The sequence below is a fragment of the Miscanthus floridulus genome, chromosome 11 (genome assembly GCF_019320115.1).
Source record: "Miscanthus floridulus cultivar M001 chromosome 11, ASM1932011v1, whole genome shotgun sequence".
NCBI classification, from domain to species: domain Eukaryota; kingdom Viridiplantae; phylum Streptophyta; class Magnoliopsida; order Poales; family Poaceae; genus Miscanthus; species Miscanthus floridulus.
Window position 1 is genome coordinate 72,994,600 of NC_089590.1, and position 26,619 is coordinate 73,021,218.

Sequence of the window (26,619 nt, forward strand, 5' to 3'; positions counted from 1 at the left end):
GATGAAAGATGTCACAAGTTGGTTAGACTCTTTCATCATGATTTGGTGGTACCCGAAGTATGCATCAAGGAAGCAAAGGGTTTCCCACCCTAAGGTCAAGTCGACTACTTGATCTATGCATGGCAAAGGAAATGGATCCTTTGGACACGCTTTGTTGAGACCCATATAGTCAACACACATTCTCCATTTCTCACTCTTTTTTCATACAAGAATAGGATTGGCTAACCACTCAGGGTGGTATACTTTCTTGATGAACCCGGCCACCAAAAGCTTTGCAATCTCCTCGCCGATGGCCCTATGTTTCTCCTTGTCAAAGCGACGTAGGCGCTGTTTTACTAGCTTGGAGCCTGACCTGATCTTCAAGGTGTGCTCAGTGACTTCTCTTGGAATGCCTGGCATGTCCAAGGGTCTCCACGCAAAGATGTCTCTATTGGCACGGAGGAAGTCGGCGAGCGCGCTTTCCTATTCAGAGGAAAGCGTGGTGCCAATGCGCACCACTTTGCCCTTGGAGCCGCTGGGGTCTATGAGGACCTCCTTGGCACCCTCTATAGGCTTGAAGGACCCGAACGACTGCTTGGGGTTGGGCGCTTCTTCGATGATCTCCTCCCTGATGGCCGCAAGCTCTTTGGAGGCGATAATTGCCATGACGTGTTCACAGCACTCGACCTTGCACTTGTAGGCGTGCTAGAAAGAGGTGTTGATGGTGATGACCCCGCATGGACCCGTCATCTTCAACTTTAGATAGGTGCAGTTGGGGATGGCCATGAACTTCACGTAGCATGGATGTCCTAGGATGGCGTGGTAGGTCCCATGGAAACCGACCATCTCAAAGGTAAGGGTCTCCATTCTATAATTGGTCGGATTTCCGAAGGTGACGGGCAGATCGATCTATCCAAGTCGTACGGCCTGCTTTCTAGGTACGATGCCATGGAAAGGCATCCTGGTCGGTTGGATGCACGATCAGTCGATTCCCATGGCGTCGAGTGTTTCAGCATATATGATGTTGAGGCCGCTGCCTCCATCCATTAGCACCTTGGTGAGCCACTTTGTGCCGATGATCGGGTCGACCACGAGCGGATATCTTCCCGGTTGTGGGACGCTTTCTGGGTGGTCAGTTCAATCAATGGTTATGGTAGACTCCGATCATTGGAGGAAGGAAGGCGCGGCCGGCTTGTCCGTATAGACCTCACGGCGCGCAAGCTTCTGGTAGCGCTTGGAGTCATAGGCCACCGACCCTTCAAAGATCATGAGGCAGCCATCTAGCACTGAAAATCCACCATCCTTCCCCTCAATGTTGTCTGCGGCCGACTTGGGCTCCTTCCTATGCTCCCCCTTATTGGAGCCTCTGGACAAGAATTGCTTCATAAGGACGTAGTCCTTGTATAGGTGCTTGATGGGGAAAGCATGGTTCGGGCATGGCCCTTCGAGTAGCTTCTCGAAGTGGTCTGAGGTACCCTCGGTGGGCTTTCACCCCCTTTACGGTCGGTAGTGGCCATGAGCGAGCCCTCGCACCGTTGCTTGTTCTTCTTCTTGTTGGGGCGGTTGGAGGCGCCATCGTTGATGTCCTCGTCCCACTTTGTCTTGCCCATGGGTCGGTAAAAAATCACCCCAACCACCTCCTTGCCCGAGGCATGGCTGGCAGTGATGTCGAGGAGCTCATTGGTGGTTCATGGGCCCTTACATCCTAGCTTGTGAACCAGGGACTCGTAGGTGGTCACAGATAGGAAAGCTCCTATGATGTCGGTGTCGGCGATGTTGGGCAGCTCGTTGCACTGTGGGGAGAAGCGTCGGATGTACCCACAAAGAGTTTTTGAAATCCCATGGGTTCCCAAGACATGCATATGTGCCCTAGAAGTTTCCCACGAAGATCTCTTTTAGGTCCGCCCAACTTTGGATTCGGTTGGGCGGAAGGTGTTCCAACCACGTTCACACCAAATCGGCCAGGAACAATGGAAGGTTGCGGATAACAAAATCATCACTATCCGCTCCACTGGCTTGGCAAGCAAGCTGATAATCCTCGAGCCATAGTCTAGGGTTTGTTTCCCTAGAGTATTTCGAGATGATGGTCGGCGGTCAGTACAGTGGTGGGAAGACGACGTTGAGGATGTGTCGGCCAAAGGCCTAAGGTCCCAGCAAGTTGGGGCTTAGGCTTTAGTCCTCATAGCTGTCGTAGCATCTACCACGACAAGGGTGGTAGCCACGGCTAGCCTCTTCCCTCTTATTGCCATGGGCAAGCTTGCGGGCATCCAGGGTGTCACGCATGTCACGGTGGAGATCGAGACGCTCATGCACCAGGGCCATGGCGCGTGGCCTACCGCCTTGCTACGCTTGGTGGACTGACACGTCCTTGTTAGGTCGCTCTGAGGGCATGCGCTAGCTGGCGTCGAGCTCACTGATGGGACAGCAAGCTCTCGGCCTGCTGTGCCACTGCACGCTCGAGTAGCGTGCGAATCTCACGATGTGCCCGATGATCCTCGGGTGTCACGGGCTCTAGAAGCCCCCGGAGTAAGGCCATTGCGGTAGTGACATTCTGGCTTGCCTAGGTGAAGTGTGGGAGTGCTTTGTCATCCTCGATGATCCTTCGGTTCACATCGTAGGCCACGGCATGCGCACGCCGACCATTTCCATGGTGCTCGATCTCTCGCTCAAGCTCTGCACGTTCTTGCTTGAGCTGGAGTCATGCTTCTTTGAGCTCTTAGTGCCGCACCCTCAGCTACTCTACCCGCAGGCGAGGTGGGGCCCCTATGTCCCCCTTGACCTCATTATCGAGGTCATCTATTAGGGTAGCCCTCCCTCATGGATGCTTTCAACGTATCCCTCGGGGGTACCTGCCATGAAATATTCTCACGAGGGGTGATGGCTCCCCCTGCTGGAGTCAAAGTTAGAGGGCAACTCTGATTCTCTTGCGAGGAGGTCGTGGAAAGATTCCATGACATATTCGATCATCTTCATAAACTCGTCGTTCGTAGGGGATGAGGGCATTTGTTGCACCATAAGGTGGCCAACGGTCTCTACGGCGTTGCGTAAACCGAACGGGAGTGCTGTTAGGGTGCTCCGGATGAGGTATTTCAGGGAGAGTGGCTCTCCTCTGGTAATCTACGTCATGACATTAGCAAACGAGAATGTGAGGCGGCGCAGGTCATCCCGGGATGGTCGAGGTCCTAGGAAGGCGCTGAGCTAGTGCTCTAGCCTTCCGTAATCGAAGCCGAAGAGTTGGTCGCTCATGGGGGTGTGGGCCTCTAGTGCGTGTAGCTGTAGCTCCTCAAGCGCCTCAGCGATCGCGTCGAGGCCGACAGAGTGGAGAGTTTGGACGGCAGCGAGAACTTGCATCAATTCTCCCTCCGTCGAAATGATGAAGTCTAGGTTCCTGAAATGCACGTGCACCCCATGACCTAGTTGACACCGTGACTAGCCATCCAAGGCATGATGTGGACATAGAGACATGCAAAAACCTCCTACCTAACGCCCCAACTATCAGTATTTTTGGACCACTGACGAGTAAATTTGTATTTGTGCGTCTAGCTCGGATGGTGTGCTCGGATGACATAAGGGTTTATAATGATTTGGGCAGAACGTCCCTATGTCCAGTTCACTGTTGCTCGTGTTAACGACACTTGGTTTGCAGTAGGGGTTACAAACAGGCGATAGAGAGAAAGGATCCCAAGTCTCTGGTGGAAGGAGTGAACAGGTGCTGAGAGCTCGATTGTCGCTTAGCTGTGTGCTCGTGTCGTGCTCTTGTGTTCTGATTCATTCGTCATTCGGTCCTCTAGTAGGGGCGCCCTACTTTCCCTTTTATAAGTGAAGAAAAAGTGTGGGTTACAGTGTAGGAAAAGGATAACAATGACAGAGAGAAGAAGGCTTCCAGGATCACCGGGTTCTTCTTCTCCTTTATACGGGTCCTACCGATTCTATAGATGTCAATAGGGACAGCTCTATGTCGTGGCCCTATTCGTCACTAGAGCCATGCGCATGCGTCATCTGTCGGTCATGGTGTTCCATTCTGCCCCGGCAGACGTCGTGGTGAACTGACGCGCCTATCAGCGTTCGTACGAGTGTTAGGCAGAACAGCACTGGACGCCTGACACTGTTTTTTATGTGAATCCTTAGGTATGTCCTGTCATAGCCACAAATTACATCGAGGCATGCCAGCCTCTTCCTTGGTGTTAGAGTTTTAACCCAGGCCCATACGGCTGGACCTAGAGTGGTTGGCGACGGTATGGGTCCCCATCAGACAAGATGGAAACCGCAGCCTTGGGATCGGGCGAGACGGAGCCCACGGCCTTGAGGTCAGGTAAGACAAAGCCCGTGGCCTTGGGGTCGGGTGAGACAAAACCCACATGTCGACGAAATATGGTTGGCAGTCTACCTAGAGGTATGCCCAAGGTAGTAGATTGTCGGCAGACAGATGCGCAAGCCTCAAACAAGATGGTGACGCAAGACAGACACGAGATTTTATCTAGGTTCGGCCGCCAAGAAGGTGTAATACCTACGTCCTGCGTCTGATTGTATTGTTGTATGTTAATGAGAGATGTTTTTAGAGGGGTCCCCTACCCGCCTTATATAGTCTGAGGACAGGGTTACAGATCTGGAAACTAATCCTAGCCAGTTACAATTGTCATATGTGGCTGGATAAGGATTCCTATTCTAACCAACCAGGATCTTGCTTGATCACCAAATCTGCCTTGACTCCTTGCGTAGGACTCTGATCAGGTTGGCCAGGCCGCGCGTCATCTTTTGGTGGACCGGACCCACTGATCCGGGCCGGCCCAAGCCTAGCCGTAAGGGTATAGGGGTTAATACCCCCATAGCTAGTCCTCGAGCACCATGTATTATGCTGCGACACGCCATTTTTACCTTCTTCGACAAGTAAGGCTTGAGTCCTTGACATCTCTGACCACCATTGTCGCCAGAGAAGTAGGTTGTCCGAAGAATGTATGGTGCTCTTAAGAAAAAAGAAAAAGATTTCCATCCTGTGAAGTGTGCCCACTTGTATTTCTAAAAAGAAATGTAAGTGAATCTTGAAGCGTAGCATCCTTGATCATCAGAGGTGTAGTGGTCGAAAAGCAAACACATTCACCGCAAGGTGAAGTGTGCCCACTTAGTCCCCGAGCCTGGCAGTAGGTGACGTAGGCACGTGGTGCCAGGGTCTAAAAAAAGAATTTCTATTGAAGTTAAGAATCCAATCGTCGTGCAGGCGATACGAGAGAGCCTTGTAGCAAGGTCTAAATAAATGTCTCTCAACTATATGTGAGTACAAATCACATGTAGCCAAGGAAAGCGATCTCCGAGCAGTGGTCGGGACAGTCCCCGAGCACATTAGTAGCCGGAGCAGTCCCCGAGCACGGCAGTGGTCGGAGCAGTCCCCGAACACGGCAGTGGTCTAGGCAGTCCCCGAGTACGGCAGTGGTCTAGGCAGTCCTCGATCACGGTAGTGGTCTGGTCCATCCTTGAGCACAAGACATGTAGCGAAAAAATGAACGCCGCTTGTATTATTATTTGGTGTATTTATTTATCTCCTTACTCTGTCAAGTCCAATCTGACACGTCTGGTCAAAAAAATAGACAGGTATAACACGTCACTCTGTCTTCTTGCTCTTTTTGGCAAACAGTCGCTTGGCACCTGTATGGAGATGCGTCAGTGTGGGCCCTCTCACATTATCAACGAAGAGGCGCGTACACTGGTAACGAAGGGGCGCGTTTATTGGCGTAGATCTCGAGGTTGTGAAAACAACCGCCTACGGCGCGTGCGCACGTCTCCCAAGAATCTCAGGCGAACGAAACGACGGAGCTCTTGGTTATTTATAATATAGAACTAGTAAGTTACTTTTTACCGATCCCCATTGTCATTCACCGCCGCAACCTTCTTCTTCCTCTTGCCGAACCCTATTCCTCCGAAAATCATCACCAATCCCCCTCCATCGCATCCACCCCTTTAGCAAGGGCAGATTAATGGCGAAGAGAGACTCCTAGAAGAAAGGCGGAGTCATGGTGAAGGAGTGGTGGAAGTCAAGGAGCAATGAGCAGACCATCGAAGATCTCGTCACCATGGGAGTGCTCCACAACAAGGCACTTGTGGGATGGCGTGCGTCGGAAGGAGAAAGCTTCCCCGATCCACAACCAGGTGAGATTGTGGTTTTCGAGGATTTCTTCAAGCGGGGTTTTGGGGTTCCAGTGCACCCTTTCCTTCAGGGACTCTGCTTGTATTACGAGATTGGGATTTGCAATCTACATCCCAACTCGATTCTTCTTGTCTCCATCTTCATCCATCTTTGCGAAGCCTATGGTGGCTTCTAGCCCCATTTCGACCTCTTTCGCCATCTGTTTTATCTGCGGAAGAAAGGGAGCGGCGGCTCGAAGATAGCCAGAGGTGTCTACTTCAATCTGCATGATGGTATGAAGGCCCAGTACTTGCACTACCCCTAGAACACCTCACTAGACGAATGGTACAAGAAGTGGTTCTACATCCGCGAAGAGCCAAATACGATCACCCTGTGCGACGTGGGGTTGATTCTAGAGAAGAAGAACAGCTGGTCGGAGAAGCCCGAGCGCTTGGAGCAGATCGCAGAACTGCTCGGGATGATCTCATGGGGAAAGCTAGACAGTCCAAGCGTGGTCGGGAACTACATCAGCCGAAGGATCCAGCCCTGCCAGAAGAGGGTACATCCTAGATACGAATACCAGGGGAGCACAGATTCAACAAGGACCAGGAAAGAGGCGCTTGACAAGATTGAAGTCAAGGCCAGGATTGGGGAGCTATTCAACTTAGCTGATCCCAATTATGCCAGGTTAAGCGACATCGAGCATGCCTTCAAGCTGGCCCAACCTCCCCCAAAGGTAAATGATACTTCCTTGTACCTGTAGAGTTATGTTGTAACAAAATTTGACTGTGTTGTCGCCTTTATGTTTCCCAGAGTAATGGTCGTGACCGGGCAGCAGTGTTCGTGTCTCCACCCCCTGGTGTGGATTGGCCGCAAGTTGCCGGCCCAACCGCCCAGACCAGTGTCAGGACCGAAGACGTCGACTGGGTGGTACTCGGGGTTGGAGAGGAGGCAATGGCCAGGGCTGCTGGCAAGCCGCCGACAGCCAACAAACGTCGCCAGGCCATCTTCCCCCTTTCAGACGATGAAACAGAGGATGTGGACATCTTCCGACTCGTCCCTCGAAAGAGGAGGAGACAAATGGAGTTGACAGAGCATGGTGACTCCTCTGTGCCAGCAGGGATCGCATCACCGACCACTGCAACACAGAGGACAAGCAGAGGAAGGGTCGAGCACCAAACCCCAGCGCCAATACTGGTCATGGAAAAAGACCCGGTGGAACCCGCCGAGCACGTGGAGCAGGCGCGGTCGAAAAGATGCTCTTTTGCCATGTCATTCCGTGCTTCCAAGCTATAAGTATCTGTAACCTTGATGTAAGCTTATAATTTGTATTGAATACTATTGTCTTATGAACTTTTCTCTGGTATATTAGGTCGGCGTCCACCGAAAATCCCAACCAGCTAGCCGGGTGTGGCATGGCTTCACCAGTACTGGCGGAAAGAACTGCTCAGCAGCCGGCTGTGGAGGAACCTGTAGAAGAAATTCCGCCAGAACCTTAGCAGACGAGCGGCCAGACGATAGTCCCCGAGCAGCTGGTCGAGAAGAGAGCCGAGCCAAGTACAAGTGCTTCGAGCACTAACCCTGCTGAGGTGGATACCTTGGCGCCAAGGGAACCAAACCAAGCCGAGGAGCAGCAGCCGGAGGTGGCACAGAGCATGCTTGCCGATGCTACGGCCCGTGGGAAAGCCATAGTGGTCGCAGAGACTATAGACTCCAGACCAGCACCGCCCCCTGAACAAGAGGCCGAAGAGGACGAAGTAGAAGAGGTCCTGGGCCATCCCCAAGACAAGCGACAACATGTATATGTGTCGCGCTAGCAGAACAACGAGTGGGTTATGCATGAGGAAATCCTAGAGGTCGAAGAGACCCTAAAAGTTGAACGAGCGGCAAAATGTCTGGTGACAGAAGTCCAGGTATGTTTGGCTTGACCACTTGACCCTGCTATGTAGTCGAACTATCTGACTTAGCTTGTTTATATGTAGGACTTGATGAAGACCGCAAAGTACCGAAAGAGGTGCTTCGACTAGATTGAGGGAATCACGGCCAACAATAGAGAACTGGCGGCCAAGGTGGAACGCTTGCACCGCCAACTTGAAGCCGCCGACCAGGAGAGGATGGAGCAAGAGGCACAGAACCAGAACCTGGTCGGCCAGCTCAGTAACAAAGAGCAGAAAAAAACAAGTAAGTTTTCATTTTATCATAGCAAGTGCATGACACGTGTTGTTGCATTGTTGGTAGTAACAGCTGTAGTCTAGGCTTAGAAGCCGAAGTAACCCGCCTCTAAGAGGAGAATAGCTGTGTGACCGCCGAGTGTGGTCGCCTGAAGGAGGACGACGAGAAACTGGCGCGCAACCAGTCTCAACTCTAGGACCGCACAACCAAGATGAAGGAGGAACTGAGAAGTAAGTATTCCAGACCACCTTTCTCATTCTGTTGCCCGCCTTATCTTGTTGTGCCGTTACATTTTGATGTCTTGTACAGTTTACAGTTTTAAAAGTCAATACCAAGAAACATCTAGAAGCTATGATGAAAGAGCGTGACGGCTGGAAGGCACGATGCCTAGAGACCACCGAGGATCGGGACACATGGAAGAACCGGTGCCAGGAAGTGGCAACTGGCATTTTGCCCGTCCTCGACCTTATCAACCCGGCGCTCACAGAGGAAGAGCCAAGGACGCCCCAGCTCGGACTGGTCGAGAGATGCAGAAAAGCATGGGGATGGTTCCAAGAGTTCGTGAAGGAGGCGGGTGAGTACACGGGTGCACATGTGCTAAGCATGGTGCGTGCCCACTACCCCTTGATCGATCTCAAGCGCTTGGAGGCTGGATACCCGAAGGAGGTAGACCCAGACAAGGCTGAGGAACTTCAGATGGCCCAGCTGGACCTGTCGTCAAAGATAATTGACGACATTAACCTATGTGGAGGCGGGACAACACCTGTACAGGGTACGCCATCGACAAGTCAGCTGGGAACACCATCAGTTGCAAGCCAACCGACGAAGCCTGCGGTCTCGACCAGCTAGGCATCGACGGGGCCATCCCCTTCAGCTCGACCAGCACAAGAGTCCTCGAGACTCGAGTAGGATATCGGAAGCAGCGAGCAGTAGGTGACGCGCGCCCCGACCAGCCAATGTAATAGGCTTAGAGCTGTAGAAGGAGGACATAGTTGTGTTATTATAAACTTGGGCCTCTTCAGGCAAGCTTGTAATAACGTAATTGTATATCATCATAAGCTTGTTTGCTTTGTATAAAATGTATTTAAGCTTGAAACTCAAGCTGGTGTAACTAAGCGAGAATATGTTAACGTTCTGTTTAGTTGTACCATTTTGCTCGACACATCATCCCGAAAAGTTTGTGCGGCCCTAGTTTGCCATGTGGTCGGAGTGTGAGGTGCGTGACTTGTGCACACGTAGATGTGGATAAGTCAAACCAAGGGGGACCTGCCGATCACCTGTAACGTAGAGAGTGGATCCCATGCACGTGTTGGGAGGAACCGGAGACAGGGCCTGCTCTGAAAACCGTAGAAGAAGTGGTGGTCGGCTTTTACTAGCTAAGTTAGAATAACCATAAAATTCGAAGTGACACATTAGAGTGGTCAGAGAAATCATAATAGCTTTATTGAAGTAAATCGAAAGTACAAGAGGAGTACATATCTCAGTAGTTAAGCATAGAAACGTCTAAGCTTGTCGATGTGCCACGAGTTTGGTATGTACGTACCGTCCAGGTGAGCTAACCTGTAAGACGTTGGTCGTGTGACTTCCTTGATCATGAAGGACCCCTCCCATGGGGTTGCGAGTTTATGGACACCAGCCTGGTTCGTCTTCCACTTTAGGACCAGGTCCCCGACCACAAAGAACCGCTCTTTAACGTTCTTGTTGTAGTACCTGCGCAAACAGCAAGGTATTTGGCCGTACGTACACAAGAATCGAGCCGCTTTTCTTCTACGCTATTCACTTCTAGCTCCCGTACTTCATTGACCTTGCCTTCATTGAAATTCTCTACCCGTGCTGATCTGAAAGCTATATCTGCTGGGAGGACTGTCTCAGCGCCGTAAACCATAAAGTATGGTGAGACGCTGGTATTACGACTAGGCTGAGTTCTGAGGCCCTAGACCACTGCTGGTAACTCTGAGCCATCTTCTGGGAGCTTTGTCATTTTCTCTATACACCCTCTTCTTCAATGCATCCAAGATCATGTCATTTGCCCGCTCGACTTGTCCATTAGCTCTAGGGTGCGCCACCGAGACGTATTTTACTACTATGCCCCTTTCATCGCAGAAGTCCCAAAAAGCGTTCCCGATGAACTGAGTACCCAGATCAGTGATGATGCTGTTGGGTATGCCGAAACGGTGGATGACTTGGTCAAGGAATGTGATAGCCTTTTCTGAGGATGCCTGTACCAAAGGCATGTATTCTATCCACTTAGAAAATTTGTCGATCAGCACAAAGACGCATGTAAATTTCCCTAGAGCCGGTTTGAAGGGCCCGATCATATCTAGTCCCCAGCATGCGAAGGGCCAAGAGGCTGGTATTGTCTGGATCTTATCTGCTGGTATGTGGATTCTCTTGGTGAAGAACTGACAACCCTCACAGTGGTGGACTAGCTTCTCTGCATCGGCTACTGCTGACGGCCAATAGAACCCTGCTCGGAAAGCCTTACCGACTAGCGTTCTTGAGGCCGCGTGGTTGCCGCAGGAGCCAGAGTGGATTTGGTCCAGGAGATGTTCGCCATCCTCCTAGGTTATACACTTCATCAAGATTTCCTCCTTTGCATTCTTGCGCCATAGCTTGCCATCGACGAGCAGGTACTGCTTACTGCGACGCATCAGACACTCATTTTCTGTCCGATCAGTGTAACCGCTGCCATCTGTTAGGTACTTGATGAAAGGTATTCTCCAGTCAGGCTCATGAGTGGTCAGAGGCGGCTTAGCGGTGCTTGACGCCGGAACCGTAGCCACCAATTGCTGGTCTGGAGGCTTGTCTGCCATGGAATCTTCCTCTTCGATGGAAGGCATGAGCAGGTCTTGGACGAATACGCCATGTGGGATTTTGGCTCGGGATGATCCTAACTTTGACAGTGCATCCGCTGCTTGATTCTTGTCCCAGACCACGTGTATGTACTCGATGCCATAGAACCTGCCTTCCAGCTTTCTGATCGATTTGCAGTATGCATCCATCTTTTCGCTGGTCGTGTCCCAGTCCTTGTTGAGTTGGTTGATGACCAGAGCAGAGTCTCCATAGACATAGAGACATTTAATGCCAAGCTCAACCGCAATGCGCAAACCATGTAGGCATGCTTCGTACTTGGCGGCATTATTAGATGCTGGGAAATAAATCCTTAGGACGTACCGGAGCTGCTCCTTGGATGGTGACACAAAAAGGACTCCTGCTCCCGCACCGTCAATGTTGAGAGAGCCGTCGAAGTACATCGTCCAATACTCATCGGATCCCGGAGAGGCAGGCGTGCTTAAGTCTGTCCACTCGACGATGAAATTGACGAGTGCCTGAGACTTGATTGTAGTACGGCTTGCAAATTCTAAGGAGAAGGGGCATAGCTCCATTGCCCATTTAACAATGCGCCCATTCGCATCCTTGTTGCTAATGATGTCTCGCAGAGGGTGCTCAGTCATGACCACCACACGGTATCCATCGAAGTAATGTTTCAACTTTCGGGATGTTATTAGTATGCTGTAGATCAACTTCTGAATCTGTGGGTACCTGGTCTTGGACTCATTAAGTACCTCACTAATGAAATAGATTGGCCGCTGTACCTTATAGACGTGGCCAGGCTCGTCTCGCTCGACCACCATGGCCGTGGAGACCACTCGATTAGTAGCCACAATGTAAAGCAAGAGTGTTTCGTCTTCTCTGGGAGCAGTGAGGACCAGAGGTGATGTAAGGTATTGTTTTAGCTATGTGAAGGCAACGTCTGCTTCCTCCGACCACTCAAACTTTTCGGATGCTTTGAGTAGTTTAAAGAACGGTAATCCTTTTTCACCTAATCTTGATATGAAACGGCTGAGGGCGGCCATGCATCCGGTAAGCTTCTGAACATCCTTCACCTTTTTGGGCGGCTTCATGTCCAAGACAGCTTTGACTTTCTCAGGGTTAGGGCGTATGCCATCGTGACTGATGACGTTGCCGAGTAGTATGCCAGAAGGAACACCAAAGATGCATTTTTTTGGGTTTAATTTCCACTGGAATGTGTTAAGGGCTGTAAAGGTGCGTTCCAGGTTGCCAACAAGGGTATGTGCTTCCTTGGTTTTGACAACTATATCATCAACGTAAGCCTCGACGAGGTCGTCTTTTATCTCGTCTTTGAGGCAGGCCTGTATAGCGCGTTGGTAGGTAGCCCCGGCGTTCTTTAGCCCAAACGACATGGTCATGTAGCAGTAGGCGCCGAAAGGCATGATAAAAGATATCTTGATCTGGTCATCCTTTTTGAGAGCGATCTGGTGATAACCAGAGTAGCAATCAAGGAAGGAAAGCAGCTCACAACCGACAGTTGAATCTACGACCTCGTCTATGCGAGGTAAGCCGAAGGGGTCCTTAGGGCAGTGTTTGTTGAGATCAGTGTAATCAACGCACATTCTCCATTCATTATTCTTTTTGCGTACAAGAACCGGGTTGGCTAACCACTCTGGATGATACACTTCTTTGATAAATCCGGCTACCAAAAGCCATGTAACTTCTACCCTAATCGCCTCCTTTTTGTCGTGAGCGAACCGTCGTAGCTTCTGCTTGATAGGTTTGGCCTTGTCGTTGACATTCAAGGAGTGCTCGATCAAGTTCCGAGGTACACCGGGCATGTCGGCAGGTTTCCATGCGAACACATCCACGTTGCTCCTCAAGAACCTGACAAGCGCGTCTTCCTATTTGGGATCCATGTTGGCCCCGATAAGGGCCGTTTTGCTGGGATCACCGTCGACCAGCTGGATCACCTTGTGCTCCTTGGACTTGATGTTCTTGCATAGAGCCTCGAGCTCTGGGATCTCCAGGTGGTCGGCTGAGGTCTTCTTGGCATCGAGCAGGGTCTCGGCCATGCGAATAGAGAGGTCGTGAGCCTCTTCTATTTTGAAACTGTCGTCTTCGTAGGTATAAGCTGCGTACATGTTGCCTCGGAGGGTTAGAACTCCTTTCTTGGTAGGCATCTTGAGCACTAGATACCTGTAATGAGGTATGGCCATGAACTTGGTGAGCGATGGTCGACCAAGAATAGCATGGTAGGTGCCGTCGAAGTCAGCGACCACGAAGTTGACGTAGTCGGTGCGAAAGTGGTCCGGGGTCCCAAACTGCACAAGTAGCATGATCTGCCCAAGAGGTGTAGAGCTCTGTCCAGGGAGAACACCCTAGAACTGTGCCTTGTACGGCTTGAGGTCTGCCTAAGCTATCTTCAGGGTAGGCAGACTGTTCTTAAACAGTATATCGATGGAGCTACCGCTGTCGATCAGTACTCTGTCGAACTGAACCTTGTTGATAGAAGGATCGAGGACCAAGGGAAAATGCCCTGGCTCAGGTATTGTGGCCCATTGGTCCTTTCTACTAAAGGAGATTTCACGGTGAGACCACGGAGGGAGCCGCGGATCAGTGAGGAGGTTGTCGGTGTTGGCCATGTTCAAGCAAGCACGGGCGAGCAGCTTGCGTTCTCGTTTGGTCTCGATGGACACTTTGCCTCCGATGACGGTGTGCACATGATCGGTTGGCTTGACGTACTTGTGACGAGGGTCTACATCGTCGTCATCGTTATCCTCGTTGCGCTGTTCCCCTACGTCGTTAGGCTTGTCGGACGTATCCAAAGCCTATTGACGCGTGTAGATAGACTTGAGAATGCGGCAATTCTCCATGGTATGGTTTGACTTAGGATGGAGCTGGCAGGGCCCTTTCAATGCTTTGGCGTAGTCGTCTTCGTAGTTACGACGTCCGCCACCCTTTTTAACGGTGTTGACCTCGCCGTCATCTTCCTGAGCACGCTTGCTCCTGTAATCGTCACGGCGATTACGTCGCTGATTACGTTGGTCGTGGTGGTCGCGGGAGTCATTGTGCTGGTTGCGGCGGTCAAAATTGTCGTTCCGACCATGGTTGCCACGATAGTCGTCGCGGTGTGGGGGGTGGTCGGAGCGTGGAACCCTTGCTGCTTCTTCAATAATTATCTTTTTAGCGTCGTTGGCGTCGGCATATTTCTTAGCGGTGGTCAGGAGCGCTGTGACCGATTTAGGTCTCTTGCGGAGGAGCTTGTCCCTTAGGGCGTCATGGAAGCGGAGGCCAGTGATGAAAGCCTCGATTGCCTCGTTGTTGGAGATTGATGGGACCTTGATGCGCATCTCCAAGAAACGCCGGACGTACTCGCGCAGTGGCTCATCTTTTCAATCTCGAATCCGTTGCAGATCGTATTTGTTGCCTCGTTGTTCACAAGTAGCAATGAAGTTGTCGATGAAGGCTTGCTTGAGCTCCTGCCAAGAGTCAAAGTAATTCGCCGGTAAGCTGACCAGCCATTGGTGACCTGCATGGCCAACAGCGACTGAGAAATAGTTAGACATGACGTGCTCGTCAGCCATGGCTAATCTGCATGCAGTTTCATAGAGCATGACCCATAATTCGGGGTTTTCCTTACCGTCGTACTTCTGAAGTTTCTCGAGCTTGAAATTTTTGGGCCATATGACTTGGCGAAGGTGCGGAGTAAACTGCTTCAGACCCGGCGGGCCATGGGCAGTGTCATATTCCATACAGCAATAACTTTTGTGGGATGCTCGATCGTTGGCTCTCTGGTTGATGCGATCGCACAAATTGCGTTCCCCGAGGTAGCGGCGGTGATCGTTATTGCCGTCACGGCGATCCCGGTTGCCATCCTGATTAACCATGCGACCGCGGCGATTATCACGGTTATCTCGGTGGTTGTCATCCTAAACATCGCGGCGGTTGTCCTCCCGACGGCGGTTGTCGTCCCAACCACCATCATGACCGCCGTTTCCACCTTGACGGTTGTCTGATGGGTCGTTGTTGCGCGAGCCATGTTGGTTGAGTGGCTGTGAGCGACTTGAGTGTTGGCGGCTGTGGCTTGACTCGACTAAAACAGACGGAGCCCGGGCTTGATTCACCATCTCTGTGGTCTGAGCCATAGCAGCCATCAGATAAGCTTGTATATCATCGCGAACTGCCTGGATTTCTAGGGTGTTGGGTAGCCGTTGCATTGTCGCCATGGCGATGGCTACGTTGGCGCTTGGGGTCCTGAAGACCTGTTTGTCCCCCACCCTATCGAAAGCATTGTTGAGGTCGCGTGGTTGGACCCTTATACGTCGTGCCTCCTCTTCTGCTGCAGCTTTGATTTGCCGGTGATTAAACCGATCAATATTGCGTGCCTCGCGTGCAATCCTTTCTTGTTCTATTTCGCCAACTGCTGGTGGTTCGTCATTGCTAACAACGTTGATCAAACCCCCTCGCCTTGGTGGGAAAGACAGGAATTGCAGGAAACCCGGGGCGTGGTCTGGGATATCCAGATCGTATTCGACGCCTTCATCGTCGTGATGCTGGAGCTCGGTGTGCACGGAGGCATTAGATGCGATGCCAGACGAGGAGCTGGAGTCACCCTCTTGGACCGTATGGACGGATCCTTCTTGATAATCCTTGATCCGGATCATGTTGACGAAGTTGCTTGGCCTCGGACAAGGTTGATGTACAAAACCCAGATCCGAGCAGCGTCGTATGTTATACGCGTAGTTGGAGGCAGCGTTGCGCAGGCCGTAGGGCTAGGCCTGGTAGTTCTCCATCGAGGCTTCGTACTCGGAGAGCCGGAGACCCGTCGCGGAGCGCCCTTTAGGAGTAGATATGACCACGAGATCTATACCAAGTTGTGCAGGACGACTGGCCCGAGCTGGTTGGGTAGATCTGTTGTGGGGTGCGGTTACCTGCTCATTAGGTTGACTTTGAATCGTACTTACCAGAGCTAGGGTTTCAGCGAGTTTGGTGCCGACCCGATCGATGTAGTCAAGCAGGTCGATGTTGTCGATCTGCTTCCCTTTGTAGCGAGGAAGCGGATGACGGGTTGTCGGCATGGCTGAAGGTGATGCGGGCGTGGTCGGAGCCAGATGTACCATGGTCGGAGCCAAATCCATCGTGGTCGGAGCCGTATCCATCGTGGTCGGAGCCGTAGCCGATGCAGGTGAGGCAGTGGTCGGCGCAGACTGAATCCACGCCTCCTCCGTGGTCATGGCGATGAAGTCGTCAGAGCCGGTGGTCTAGGTGATCTGGCCAACGGTGAACGTGAGGCCGTTCGGCGTAGTCATAGAGCCGGAGATGATGACCATCCTGTTTGTTTGGAGAGCAGTACGCACACCCCCTACCTGGCGCGCCATTGTCGACGAAATATGGTCGATAGTCTACCTAGGGGTATGCCCAAGGTAGTAGATTATCGGTAGACAGATGCGCAAGCCTCAAACAAGATAGTGACGCAAGACAGACACGAGGTTTTATCCAGGTTCGGCCACCAAGAAGGCGTAATACCTACGTCCTGCGTCTGATTGTATTGCTGTATGTCAATGAGAGATGTTTTTTAGAGGGGTCCCCTGCCCGCCTTATATAGTCCGGGGGGCAGGGTTACAGATCTGGAAACTAATCCTAGCCAGTTACAATTGCCATATGTGGCCGGATAAGGATTTCTATTCTAACCGACCAGGATCTTGCTTGATCGCCAAATCTGCCTTGACTCCTTGCGCAGGACTCCGATCAGGTTGGCCGGGCTGCGCGTCGTCTTTTGGTGGACCGGACCCACTGATCCGGGCCGGCCCAAGCCTAGCCGTAAGGGTATAGGGGTTAATACCCCCACACCGCGGCCTTAAGGTTGGGCGAGACGGAGCCCGCGGCCTTGAGGTCTAGCAAGACGGAGCCCGCGGCCTTGGGATCGGACGAGACGGAGCCCGCAGCCAAGGGGTCGGGCGAAACGGAGCCCGCGGTCTTGAGGTCGGACGAGACGGAGCCCACAGCCAAGGGGTCGGGCGAGACGGAGCCCGCGGTCTTGAGGTCGGACGATACGGAGCCCACACCCAAAACGTCGGGCGAGACCTTTTAATACGTCATATTCCATCCGGGAAAGTCAGCATAGGCGCTGGTCTCCTTGCTTTGGAAATCCCTAGTATCAATACCTGACACCGGTGGACCCTGTTCGCGCTACCAACAATTAGGTGGTTTCTCTCTCAGCGAGGAACTACCGGTTGGCATATATACTGTACTAGACAAACGGGAAAATGACTCATACGGCACGGGGTTGTTATTCAAATCACAGATAATTGCATCATCAAATAGAAAATTACATTTGACAGTGGCTCATTAATATTTTATAAACCGTGGATGGGTATTAGATCACGTAACACAGTTTTCTTCAGCAATAAGAAAAGGTTATGCTGACACAAGCCTATTGATTGTTACAAATCAAAATATACTTAATAATTTATATAGAGATAAAAAGTTAACACCGAGAAAGCCGCGGCTGAGATTAAAAGATGTACATTTGCACCCGGAAACTCGATCCAAATTATGAGTTCTCTACTAATTAATGAGCGCATACAGATCTCTGTCACCTGGTAACAAGGAGAGACCGTATGTGCAGGAGAAATCAGATTATGTCAATATATTAGCAAACATCTTCGTGATATTGCAACACATACTTTCTTCATGCCAAAATAAGTACACTTTCTAGAATGATTGGGAAAACCAAAGCTATAAAATTTTAGGGTGTGTCTACCCGACGGTCGAGTGTTTTGGGAGGCAAAAAAACTCGATCAAATTTTTTCACTATTCATCTTCTTGCTCGCCCCCGCTGTCGCCCGCTGCGGCCACCTTCTTCCCCTTTCTCCTCTCGCCGCAACAAGCTCTGGCCATGGCGTTCCTACCTTGACCTGGTCTGGCCGCCTCCATCGCCGCTAGGGCCCTAACCGCCCGGTCACCGCCCCCACAAACTGGCCGACCTACCTCGCCTCCCCCCCCCCCCCCCCCCCGGCTGACCCCTTCTATACCCGCCGGAGAAGATGAATAAGAGATGGTGCACTTCGCCTTCACCGGTATCATCGCCTTCGTTGACGGCCCAAATCCGACATCAGCACAATCGAGTGCGGAAACAGCCAGAAACACTCGAGTGAGAAACATATTTATCGAAATTTTATATATACCCTATTAAAAGTAGTACCAAGCACTTTAAAAGTAGAGAAAGTAGTAAAAGTTAACAACATCTAGCTGGTCCACAAGCTAAAATATTCTTATCTGGGACAAATTTTGAATCCAAAAAGTATAATTATTTCGGGACGTAGAGAGTAGCTTATTGGCTTAGAATTTTTTTCAACGAATTGTATCAATTTTAATACGTATTCAAATTAGACTTCATACAGAACGGGTTTTGTTCTAACTCACATAATAATATAGATGATGTTTAAGTCACATACGAATATTGTGGGAAGTAAAAGAAAAAATTCTGTCCACTTATATTATGTAAACTGTAAATCCTGGTGTTATTTAATGTATCGTGCAATCTTGTTTGGTTGGTCAGGTTTAGATTGATTTTAAATGATTCAATAGTATTCTGTGAGGAAGAATAAGGTGATCAAGGTGAAACTAAGCCGAACGGGCTATTTCAATAGCTCCACTAGGGTTATTATCTCCGAAAGTGGATTGGGTAGTTTAACCGACCAACGAGGAAGCCATACCCAAGAAAAGAACTTCCAAGCAGGCTCTGCGGCGCGCTCAGAAAAGAACTTCCAAGCTCAGAGCGGCGGCTGCGGCGCACTCCATGGTGGTTTACGTGGTTCATACGAGAAGGGAGCGGCGAGGTTGGAGAGGCGGCGACGCATCAGCCATGACGAGCAGGAATCTCGTGCGCCTCGCCAGCTGCTCCGCCGCGGCCACCGCCCCAGCCATCCCATCTTCTTCCTCCTCCGGCGGCGCCCTTTCACTGTCGCGCGCCGGAGGCCGCTCGCTGCGCGCCTCCTCGCCGCCTCCTCCGGCTTCCATCTCCTCCGCCGCGGTCTGGGAGTTCCGCACGCTGCGCAGCGACGGCGAGGACTGGGAGGAGGTCGTCGTCGCCGCGGGGGATGCCGACGCGCCTGACGCCCTCCAGGAGGCAACGGAGGAGCATGGTGTTGTGTTCGGGGTCGCGCCCACCGACGACGAGGTCCGCGCCGCCGTCGCCAGCATCAAGCAGTAAGATTCTATCTACTTTTGGTAAAAGTAAAGTTATAGCTGTTGATTTCTTAGGTTGGTGATGATCTGGTTGTATAATTACATGTTGCTTACTTAAATCTGGTGTCTGTAATTAGATTGTGAAGTTTCCCATGATTTGCAGTTTTTGCACGGACCGGCAATCCGGTATTATTTACTGCGAATTGTCATCTGCAAGTTAGCGTGCCTCAAATCACTCTATGTTTGATTCGTGTATCCTTCAAATTGCTTAGAGTGTACGCCTTGCTATCAGATGCAGTTGCATCTCCAATTTATTTATTTTTTTTTTTCTGCTAAGTGAGCAAATTTTCTTGCTTTTTTTTACTATGTTGATTGATACTTGGTCCGTCATTGCCTATGCCTAGTTAGAGCTTCTTATCCTGTTAGTGAAGTTGTCACCCTTCAGTATTGTTTAGATTCAGTCTGGCGTGGCGTTATTGATCCATCCATCTAAGCAAATTGACTCTTTCATGCAGGGTGTTTGAGAAGGCTCCTGCCGTGGACTCTGAAGCGGCTGATCTACAAGCCCTCGCATTGCCCATCTCAGGGCACCCTTCGTCTGGGATATTCGTTAATCATTTTGCTCTGGGTTCTGATGCATCTGAGGTCGGACTAGATGAATGGACTGAACCTGCTAGGCTCGTTCTTAACTCAAGTGCTCTTTTGACAAAGGAACATCGAAGTGTACTGGATGCATTCCACCTATTGCACGAAGACGCTTCTGTTCAGGTAATGTGGCTTGACTTGAGTGGTGCTATTTATATATGCATAGAGATATGAATTTTGTGCCATAAAACCTTGACACACCATCAGTGTCCGTTCATATATATTGTCTACAAAAATAACCTAGTTTTCCTGCTTTACCATGACTTCCTTTTGCTTACATGCAGAAAATGGTTATGGCCTTGTCAACTGACAAGGCTGTATGGGATGCTGTGATGAACAACGATGTGGTACAAGAATTCAGGAGATCCTTCCAGGATGGTAGGTGACTTTTTTAGATTCTGCTTTTGGCATCTTTGGAATGGCATGGGTGAGCAATGTTTTTATGTTATTAGGCAGCAGCCCTTGAATAATCCTTTTGACCTTTTGTTATGTGAAAACATATAAACAATAAAACCCACTTAGTTCTGTTGGCCTCTTGTTTTATTAGTTGGACGAATCTGCATCTGATGCTACTTATCCTGTCTTTCAGCCAAGGAAACTGATCTCAAGGGAAGCTCTACTGCCCCTCCTGGATTTATGATGTGGGTCCTGGAAAACACCCAGGCAAAAATCAGGGAATTCCTTGAGAAAATACTTGGGCTCGTGAATATGCTCTTTCAAGCCGGGGGCAAGAACTACGATTTCTCTGATGATATAGTGAAGATGTCATTCATGCTCTCGGTGTTCGTCTTCATCGTGGTAACTATAGCTCGTATACGCTGAGCACAGCAATTCGTCGACTTCACAGTTTGGTGGCTTCTTAGTTGTGTGCAGGATTACTTCTAGAATTAGTCCTTTTCAATATGGTTATCTGTGATGTTATGTCTTAGGTTTCGGGTCCAGAAGTTGCCTTATCAGTACTCTTGGTGGAAACTTTATATGTTTACTGTGTGGGATTGCCTTGAACGTTATTACATAATATGATCTGCCGTGTGCTTCATGAACATTAGTATGGTCTAAAAGCTTGGCGAGGCAAAATTCTACATGTTATCAGTGCTTGATGTAGAGCACTTTCCATCCATGTTCCATGGTACATTTGAACAGACTTGACACGGTATCATGTGTTTGTTTGAGCGACCTTTTTTTTTTTTTGAGAACGTGCGGAGCATATATTTCACTAAATAGAAAAAAGGAGTTCAATACAAAGTTGAGGTGATCATGGTACAAAACATGTCAAAAGAGTGGGAAAGCCAAGGGATCATAGAAGTCGTCGATGCCAGAAGAGTCCAAGTACGAGGTTCTTGAAAGCAGCTCGAGCCAAAGTAGACGTCTCCTCCGTGATGGCTTGTGAGAGGACAACCGACTGAAGAGCGAGCGAGGAACAACAAAAGCCCCTGTTTGTTGCGTTCCTTTCATTTTCAGAGGTTTCAAGCGATCAAGACAACTTGGGTCTACTTCAGGGCTCAGTGAGTTTGATTGGAGTTTGTGGTGTCATTCATCTGCCCAGAACCCATGGAATCCCATTGGGAAGGTGAGGTGCTTGGGCACCTCGAGTTTTGCCACAACTGCGTCCCTTTCCCCGATCTTCCTTGCGTCCAGCACCACCAGATGGCACCTGTGATCAGACACTGCATACTGCGAACAAAGCAACATCAGGGTCAGCTGACATGTTTCTCTTTCCCCATGTCGGTTCTTGAATGGATGTGCCTCCTACCTCGACAAGCAGAACATAGCCGTCATCCTCGCTACTGCCGGTCGGGACGAAGACCGGCTCACCAACGAACTTGCGCCCCGCGGCAGACCACGACCGCGCCGATCCATCAGCGACGTCTACCTTGACGACGCTGTCGAAGGGGAAGTACGGCAAGAATCTGCGTGAACCGGAGGCACCACCGGCGTAGATGAACCGGTTCCTCCGGTTGGCGAAGCCTGGGTTGATCGCCGGGAAGTCCGCCGGCCTGGTCCACTGGTCGGACAATCTCCGGACGGAGCATCCTCGGCACGCTCCTCTCTTGTCGAGGTCGATCGACACCTGCATTTGATATTTGGATTGGTCGTGGCGTACGACAACTCTGTCACTATTTTTGAAAGGTCAATTTTTTTTAAAGGTCACGACTCTGTCACTATTAAATAGGAGTATTCCACATCTGGTACAGTACCCCAAGTTAATTAAAGCGATTGCTCACCTGAACAAGACGAGGTAACCATTCCCTGCCCCTGGCTATGTTCATGAAGGACGGGTCCAGCTTCTTGTTCTGCCAATTGTAACCTGCGTCGGTAGCAGGTCAAAGAATTTCGAAGATGTACATGGTGAACAACATTGTTCAATCAACAGGATTTTGAAGATGTATGTATCCGGAATTTACCAAACATTCTGTGGAAGTTGAACCACTGGTAGGAGCAGCCGGACATGTGGAGCTGTATGTTGATGCCGCCCCGCGCGTTCCGCTCCTCGAAGGCGTTGCCGACGTGCATCGACCACATCTGCGACGGCGCCTCGATGGGCACGCTCCAGTCGCGGCCGCTGGCGTCGGCCTCGGCCTCCGGGGAGCGCGGCAGCAGGTAGACGGGTGTGGACTGCCGGCTCGGGTCCACGGCGAGGGCGGCGATCATTGGGTGAGTGCCCGTGAGCGCCAGCAGCGAACCTGCCCAAACACCGCACGCCACTCACGTGAGATACGCTGCAAATGACTCTGGCCTCAGGAGTTAAAGAAAAAAGGAGAGAAGTACTCTAATCCCCTTCCGTACCGGGAATGTCCAGCCTGATTCTGTTGCCGAGGAGGACGTAGTGGCTGTCTGTGAAGGTCCAGTCGTGGATCATCAGGTGGTCCGGCACCACGAACTCCTGCGTCTGCACCAGCTCGAAATTGGCGTCGAACTCTGCGGTGCAGTGCCGTCGTCAACGTCAGTGATCGAGCAGGTGGGGTGAACTTTGTTTGAATCTGTGATCGATTCGATTTGAGCAGGCTAAGGGGTGCATGTGCAGTGCAGGGCGGACCGTAGAAAGTGAAGTTGGAGCGCGGGAGGAGCATGTCCTCGGCGTTGCAGGCCACCATCAGCAGCCGGTTCCTCTTGGTGTCGATCTTGTAGTGCGCGAGCAGCCGCTTGGCCGGCATGCTGAAGACACCTGCGAGAGCCACACGAGTGCACAAACGTCAGGTCGGTCGGGTCGGAGTGGAGTGGACAACCGCAGGCTCTGGTGCGTGCTCCGACCGCATGCAGATGCAGAGGTGGCAGTGACGGTACAGACCACTGAGGACCGGTCGCAGCAGGCGCGCGGCCACGTCGATCCCTGCCTCCTGCAGCCACGGCCGCCGACGACGACGACGCGCAGCCTCGCTGCTGTCGTTGTCTCGTGCCGCTTCGTCGGTGGTGGTGCCACCGATGCGGCCGAGGATGTCGAACGGGCCGATGGTCTCCAGCGTCCGCGGGTCCAGCTCGTACGGCTCGCCGCCTTCCCAGAGGCAGAGCACGCGGCCGCCCCAGCGCAGCACGCTGGTGTTGGCCACGTTCTTCATCACCTTCACGTTGCCCACCCGGGTCCCGCCCTGCAGCACCGAGAAGGGGCCCCGGTGCGTGAACCGCCACGACGACGCGCCCGCGTCGTCGTGCTCCTCCCGCTTCGCCGCCGTCTCCACGTACCGCGCGGAGTAGTGCGCCGTCGCCGCGCCGCCGCCGTCGGCGCTGAAGCGGAACGAGCGGAGGTAGCCGTGGCCATCGAGCGGGTGCACGGTGGACCCGTGGTCGTCGGCGAACATCCCCGGACCTGCGAGGTAGTAGGTGCCCGCCGGGAAGTCCGGCGGGATCGCGCCCTCGGTGACGCGGAGCGCGACGGGGTCGCGGGACTCGGCGCGCTGCGACCGGAACAGGAGGTTGTAGTCCCAGAACGCCGCGGACGGCGAGTCCGGCGCTGTCGCCGCGGCGCCCGGGTTGCTGGTGACGGTGGTGGCGGCCGCCGCGCGGACGACGACGCTGCTGCGCCCGTGGCCGCGAGAGCAGCGGTGAGGCGGCGGTGCGCGGTGGCCAGGGTGGTGGTGCACGACGGCGTGCATGGCGGCAATGGTGTGTTGAGACATGTTTTGTTTGTGTTGTGCTTGTGCCGGTCTCGGTCGCGGGCACGTTGCTAGGCGTGGAGGAGTCGGAAATATAGATGCCCGGCCTTGTGCATTCTGCATCGGTGCTATCAGTGGTGTGGCCGTGGCTCAGTGCTGGTGGTTTGGCGCCTGGCCAAATTTGGCAGCACACAGTGACGAATCTTAAGGAAAGTCATCTATCTTCTCAGTTAGTTTTTGGAGCTTGGACTTGCTAAACAACGAGACCCATCATCATGCAGTTTTTTGCAATATAATAATCCCATGTTCTATTTAGAACGGGTTGGATTTCGTGATGGGGACTTTTAATCAAATTTAATCCAACTAGATGAGGTACATCCGGACGCGCTAAAATCTTGAGAGACATGATAAGTAACGTATCTATTATCTACACCTAATTAAAGATATTTATCTTTGTGCCCTATCTTTATTTATTTTCTAACAAAATATGCATACAAATACTCTTTAATCCCTCTCCGGCTGTGATAATTTAACAATCAGCCGTTGAAAGATTAGGCCTATGCCTCGTGGCATTAAGAGTCTAAATTTTTATTTGAAATTTTTAAACATATTAGTTGTTATAAACCCTTTATCCTCATGTTAAATTAAAGCTCTTTTGCTTATTGCACATTTGTTTCGAAACTCTCCTTTCAAATTTTATTAAAAAAAAAGAATAAGTCGTAGATTGCACTCTACATTGCTATAGTGGCATAAACAGTCGTATAAACTTGCACCATGGCATGTAAGAATCGTAATTTGAGTTAAAATGAGATCTAGAAGGGGCCAACAAGGTCTTCAACAGCAGGTGTTCATCACTTCAATCTTCACGTTGTCTAAGTTCAAGCCAACCTTGCATCCATTTGAACTTAACCTTGTATACTAGCAACAGATGTGAGTCCAAATTGTCATATTATAATTCAAACACCAAAAATCACTTAATAGCCTTCAGTGATACCTCTGCCCCCTCCTCGTCTCTTCCTCGCGCCCGTACTCCTCCGTCCGACTCCATCGTCCTCCGCGCCTTCCAGACCATATGACCAATCCCCCTCGAAGATCTAGGCACAATCATTCGTTTGTATCCCGTAGCAAGTGGAGAGGTGCACACTTGATTCATCGCATCTGAGTGCCATGGTCGCGACGGATGCTTGGCCGCCACTTCCTCTTCACCCTCTTCCTCTCGCGTGGTCTGCTAGGCGGGAGCATCGCCCGCCGCAGCCCGTCGGCGAGGTGGAGGGCCCGCTCGGGGTACCGGGTACGCTTCTTTGAGTACATGGAGCGACTGCACAACTATGATCGCTCAACGTTCCACCACCAGGCGCCGACACTGACTCCGACGATGGATTCGACCTCGGCCGCATGCGCCACATCAAGAACCAAATTCCTTCCCCACCAACGTGTTTCATATTTTGAGATGATTGCAATTACAACCAAGATTAAGGTCCCTGGGAGTGAGAACCACTAATAAGCTCAAATATCTAAAACAAAAAATTTACAATATCAACTTTTAGGTGTCTTGTTTGCGTCAAGGCCTCAAGGGGCAAGTGGAACTCAGACCGTGAAACATCAAAAATACTTTTTCTATGTATTATAAAAAAAATTATATGTAAAATATGAGTTAAAGTTGTAATTTGAAGACCATGTTGATGTTCAAAGCATCACTTGTCTGTGACAATGAGTATGATCTGTAGGATTTAAACCTACAACAACATTGGGTTTTGGAGATCCACCCATTCTACGGAACTAAACTAAGAGTGCTTTCTTATAAGATGAGATGAAGAAGTAAAAAGAAAACCATGATTTTTGTACTGCATACATATAGGGCCTGTTTGGCAGGGATTCACCACTGAAAAAAGTGAATCTGGATCTGGGATTCAACGTGGATCAGCTCCACCGTGGATCTTAGATCCAGCCTAGATCTACCAGGGAACTGTTTGGCTAAGGTAACAGCTCCAGATCCACGCAAGGGCATTTTCATTAGAATGACCAGAATTGCCCTTGGACTCTGGTGTTCTCTGGTCGGCCGAGGACAATGGCGAGGGCGCGCGCGGTGCCAGCAAGCGTAGCCGACGAGGGCACCCGGTCGGTGAGGGCGCGATTGGGGCTCCAGTTCGGCGTGAGCCCCTATGGGGATGGGGCACGGCTCCAGTGGTGCTGGCACCGGGTGCGGCCACGCGAAGAAGAAAGGAAAGAAAGGAAACACAACAAAGCGTTATTTGTGTAACCAGTGGCATTGGTGGGTAATTTTTCCCAACTCCACCAAACTTGAGTTGGTGGAGCACCCCCTGAGGAGCTCCACCAATTTGGTGAATCTGGCCTCTAGATCCACCATTTTGGTGGATCCAGATTTGGTGGATCTAGAGTGTTTGGGAAATTTTTGGTGGAGTTGAGCTGAAAATGGTGAATCTGGAGCTGGTGAATCTCTGCTAAACAGGCCCATAATTCCATTTGAATCGATCCATGATGGGAGTGTTTAATCAAATTTAATGGTACACCTTCAGTTGCGTAGATGAAGAAGTGGTGGTGTGAATGGCATCTCCGGGGTGCTTTTAAGCTTTTTGGAGGGTTTTGGCCAGGGAATCGGTGGCATTT

At 51.1% G+C, this 26,619-nt stretch overlaps 2 protein-coding genes across 2 annotated transcripts; one reads left to right on the forward strand and one right to left on the reverse strand.

Moving 5' to 3' along the window:
• Positions 1-18,768: 18,768 nt before the first annotated feature.
• LOC136494466 (uncharacterized) lies at positions 18,769-20,966 on the forward strand. The gene is made up of 4 exons (XM_066490624.1): positions 18,769-19,276; positions 19,771-20,023; positions 20,185-20,278; positions 20,490-20,966. Exons 1-4 carry the CDS (start codon positions 18,867-18,869, stop codon positions 20,720-20,722), a joined length of 990 nt encoding a protein of 329 aa, XP_066346721.1. The 5' UTR covers positions 18,769-18,866; the 3' UTR covers positions 20,723-20,966.
• A 125-nt stretch (positions 20,967-21,091) lies between these two features.
• On the reverse strand, positions 21,092-24,026 carry LOC136494337 (carotenoid cleavage dioxygenase 7, chloroplastic-like). The gene is made up of 7 exons (XM_066490501.1): positions 23,190-24,026; positions 22,938-23,066; positions 22,688-22,819; positions 22,306-22,584; positions 22,126-22,208; positions 21,654-21,971; positions 21,092-21,574 (listed from the first exon to the last, which is right to left on the reverse strand). The coding sequence occupies exons 1-7, from the start codon at positions 24,013-24,015 to the stop codon at positions 21,431-21,433; spliced, it is 1,911 nt and encodes a 636-aa protein (XP_066346598.1). The 5' UTR covers positions 24,016-24,026; the 3' UTR covers positions 21,092-21,430.
• Between the last annotated feature and the right edge of the window lie 2,593 nt (positions 24,027-26,619).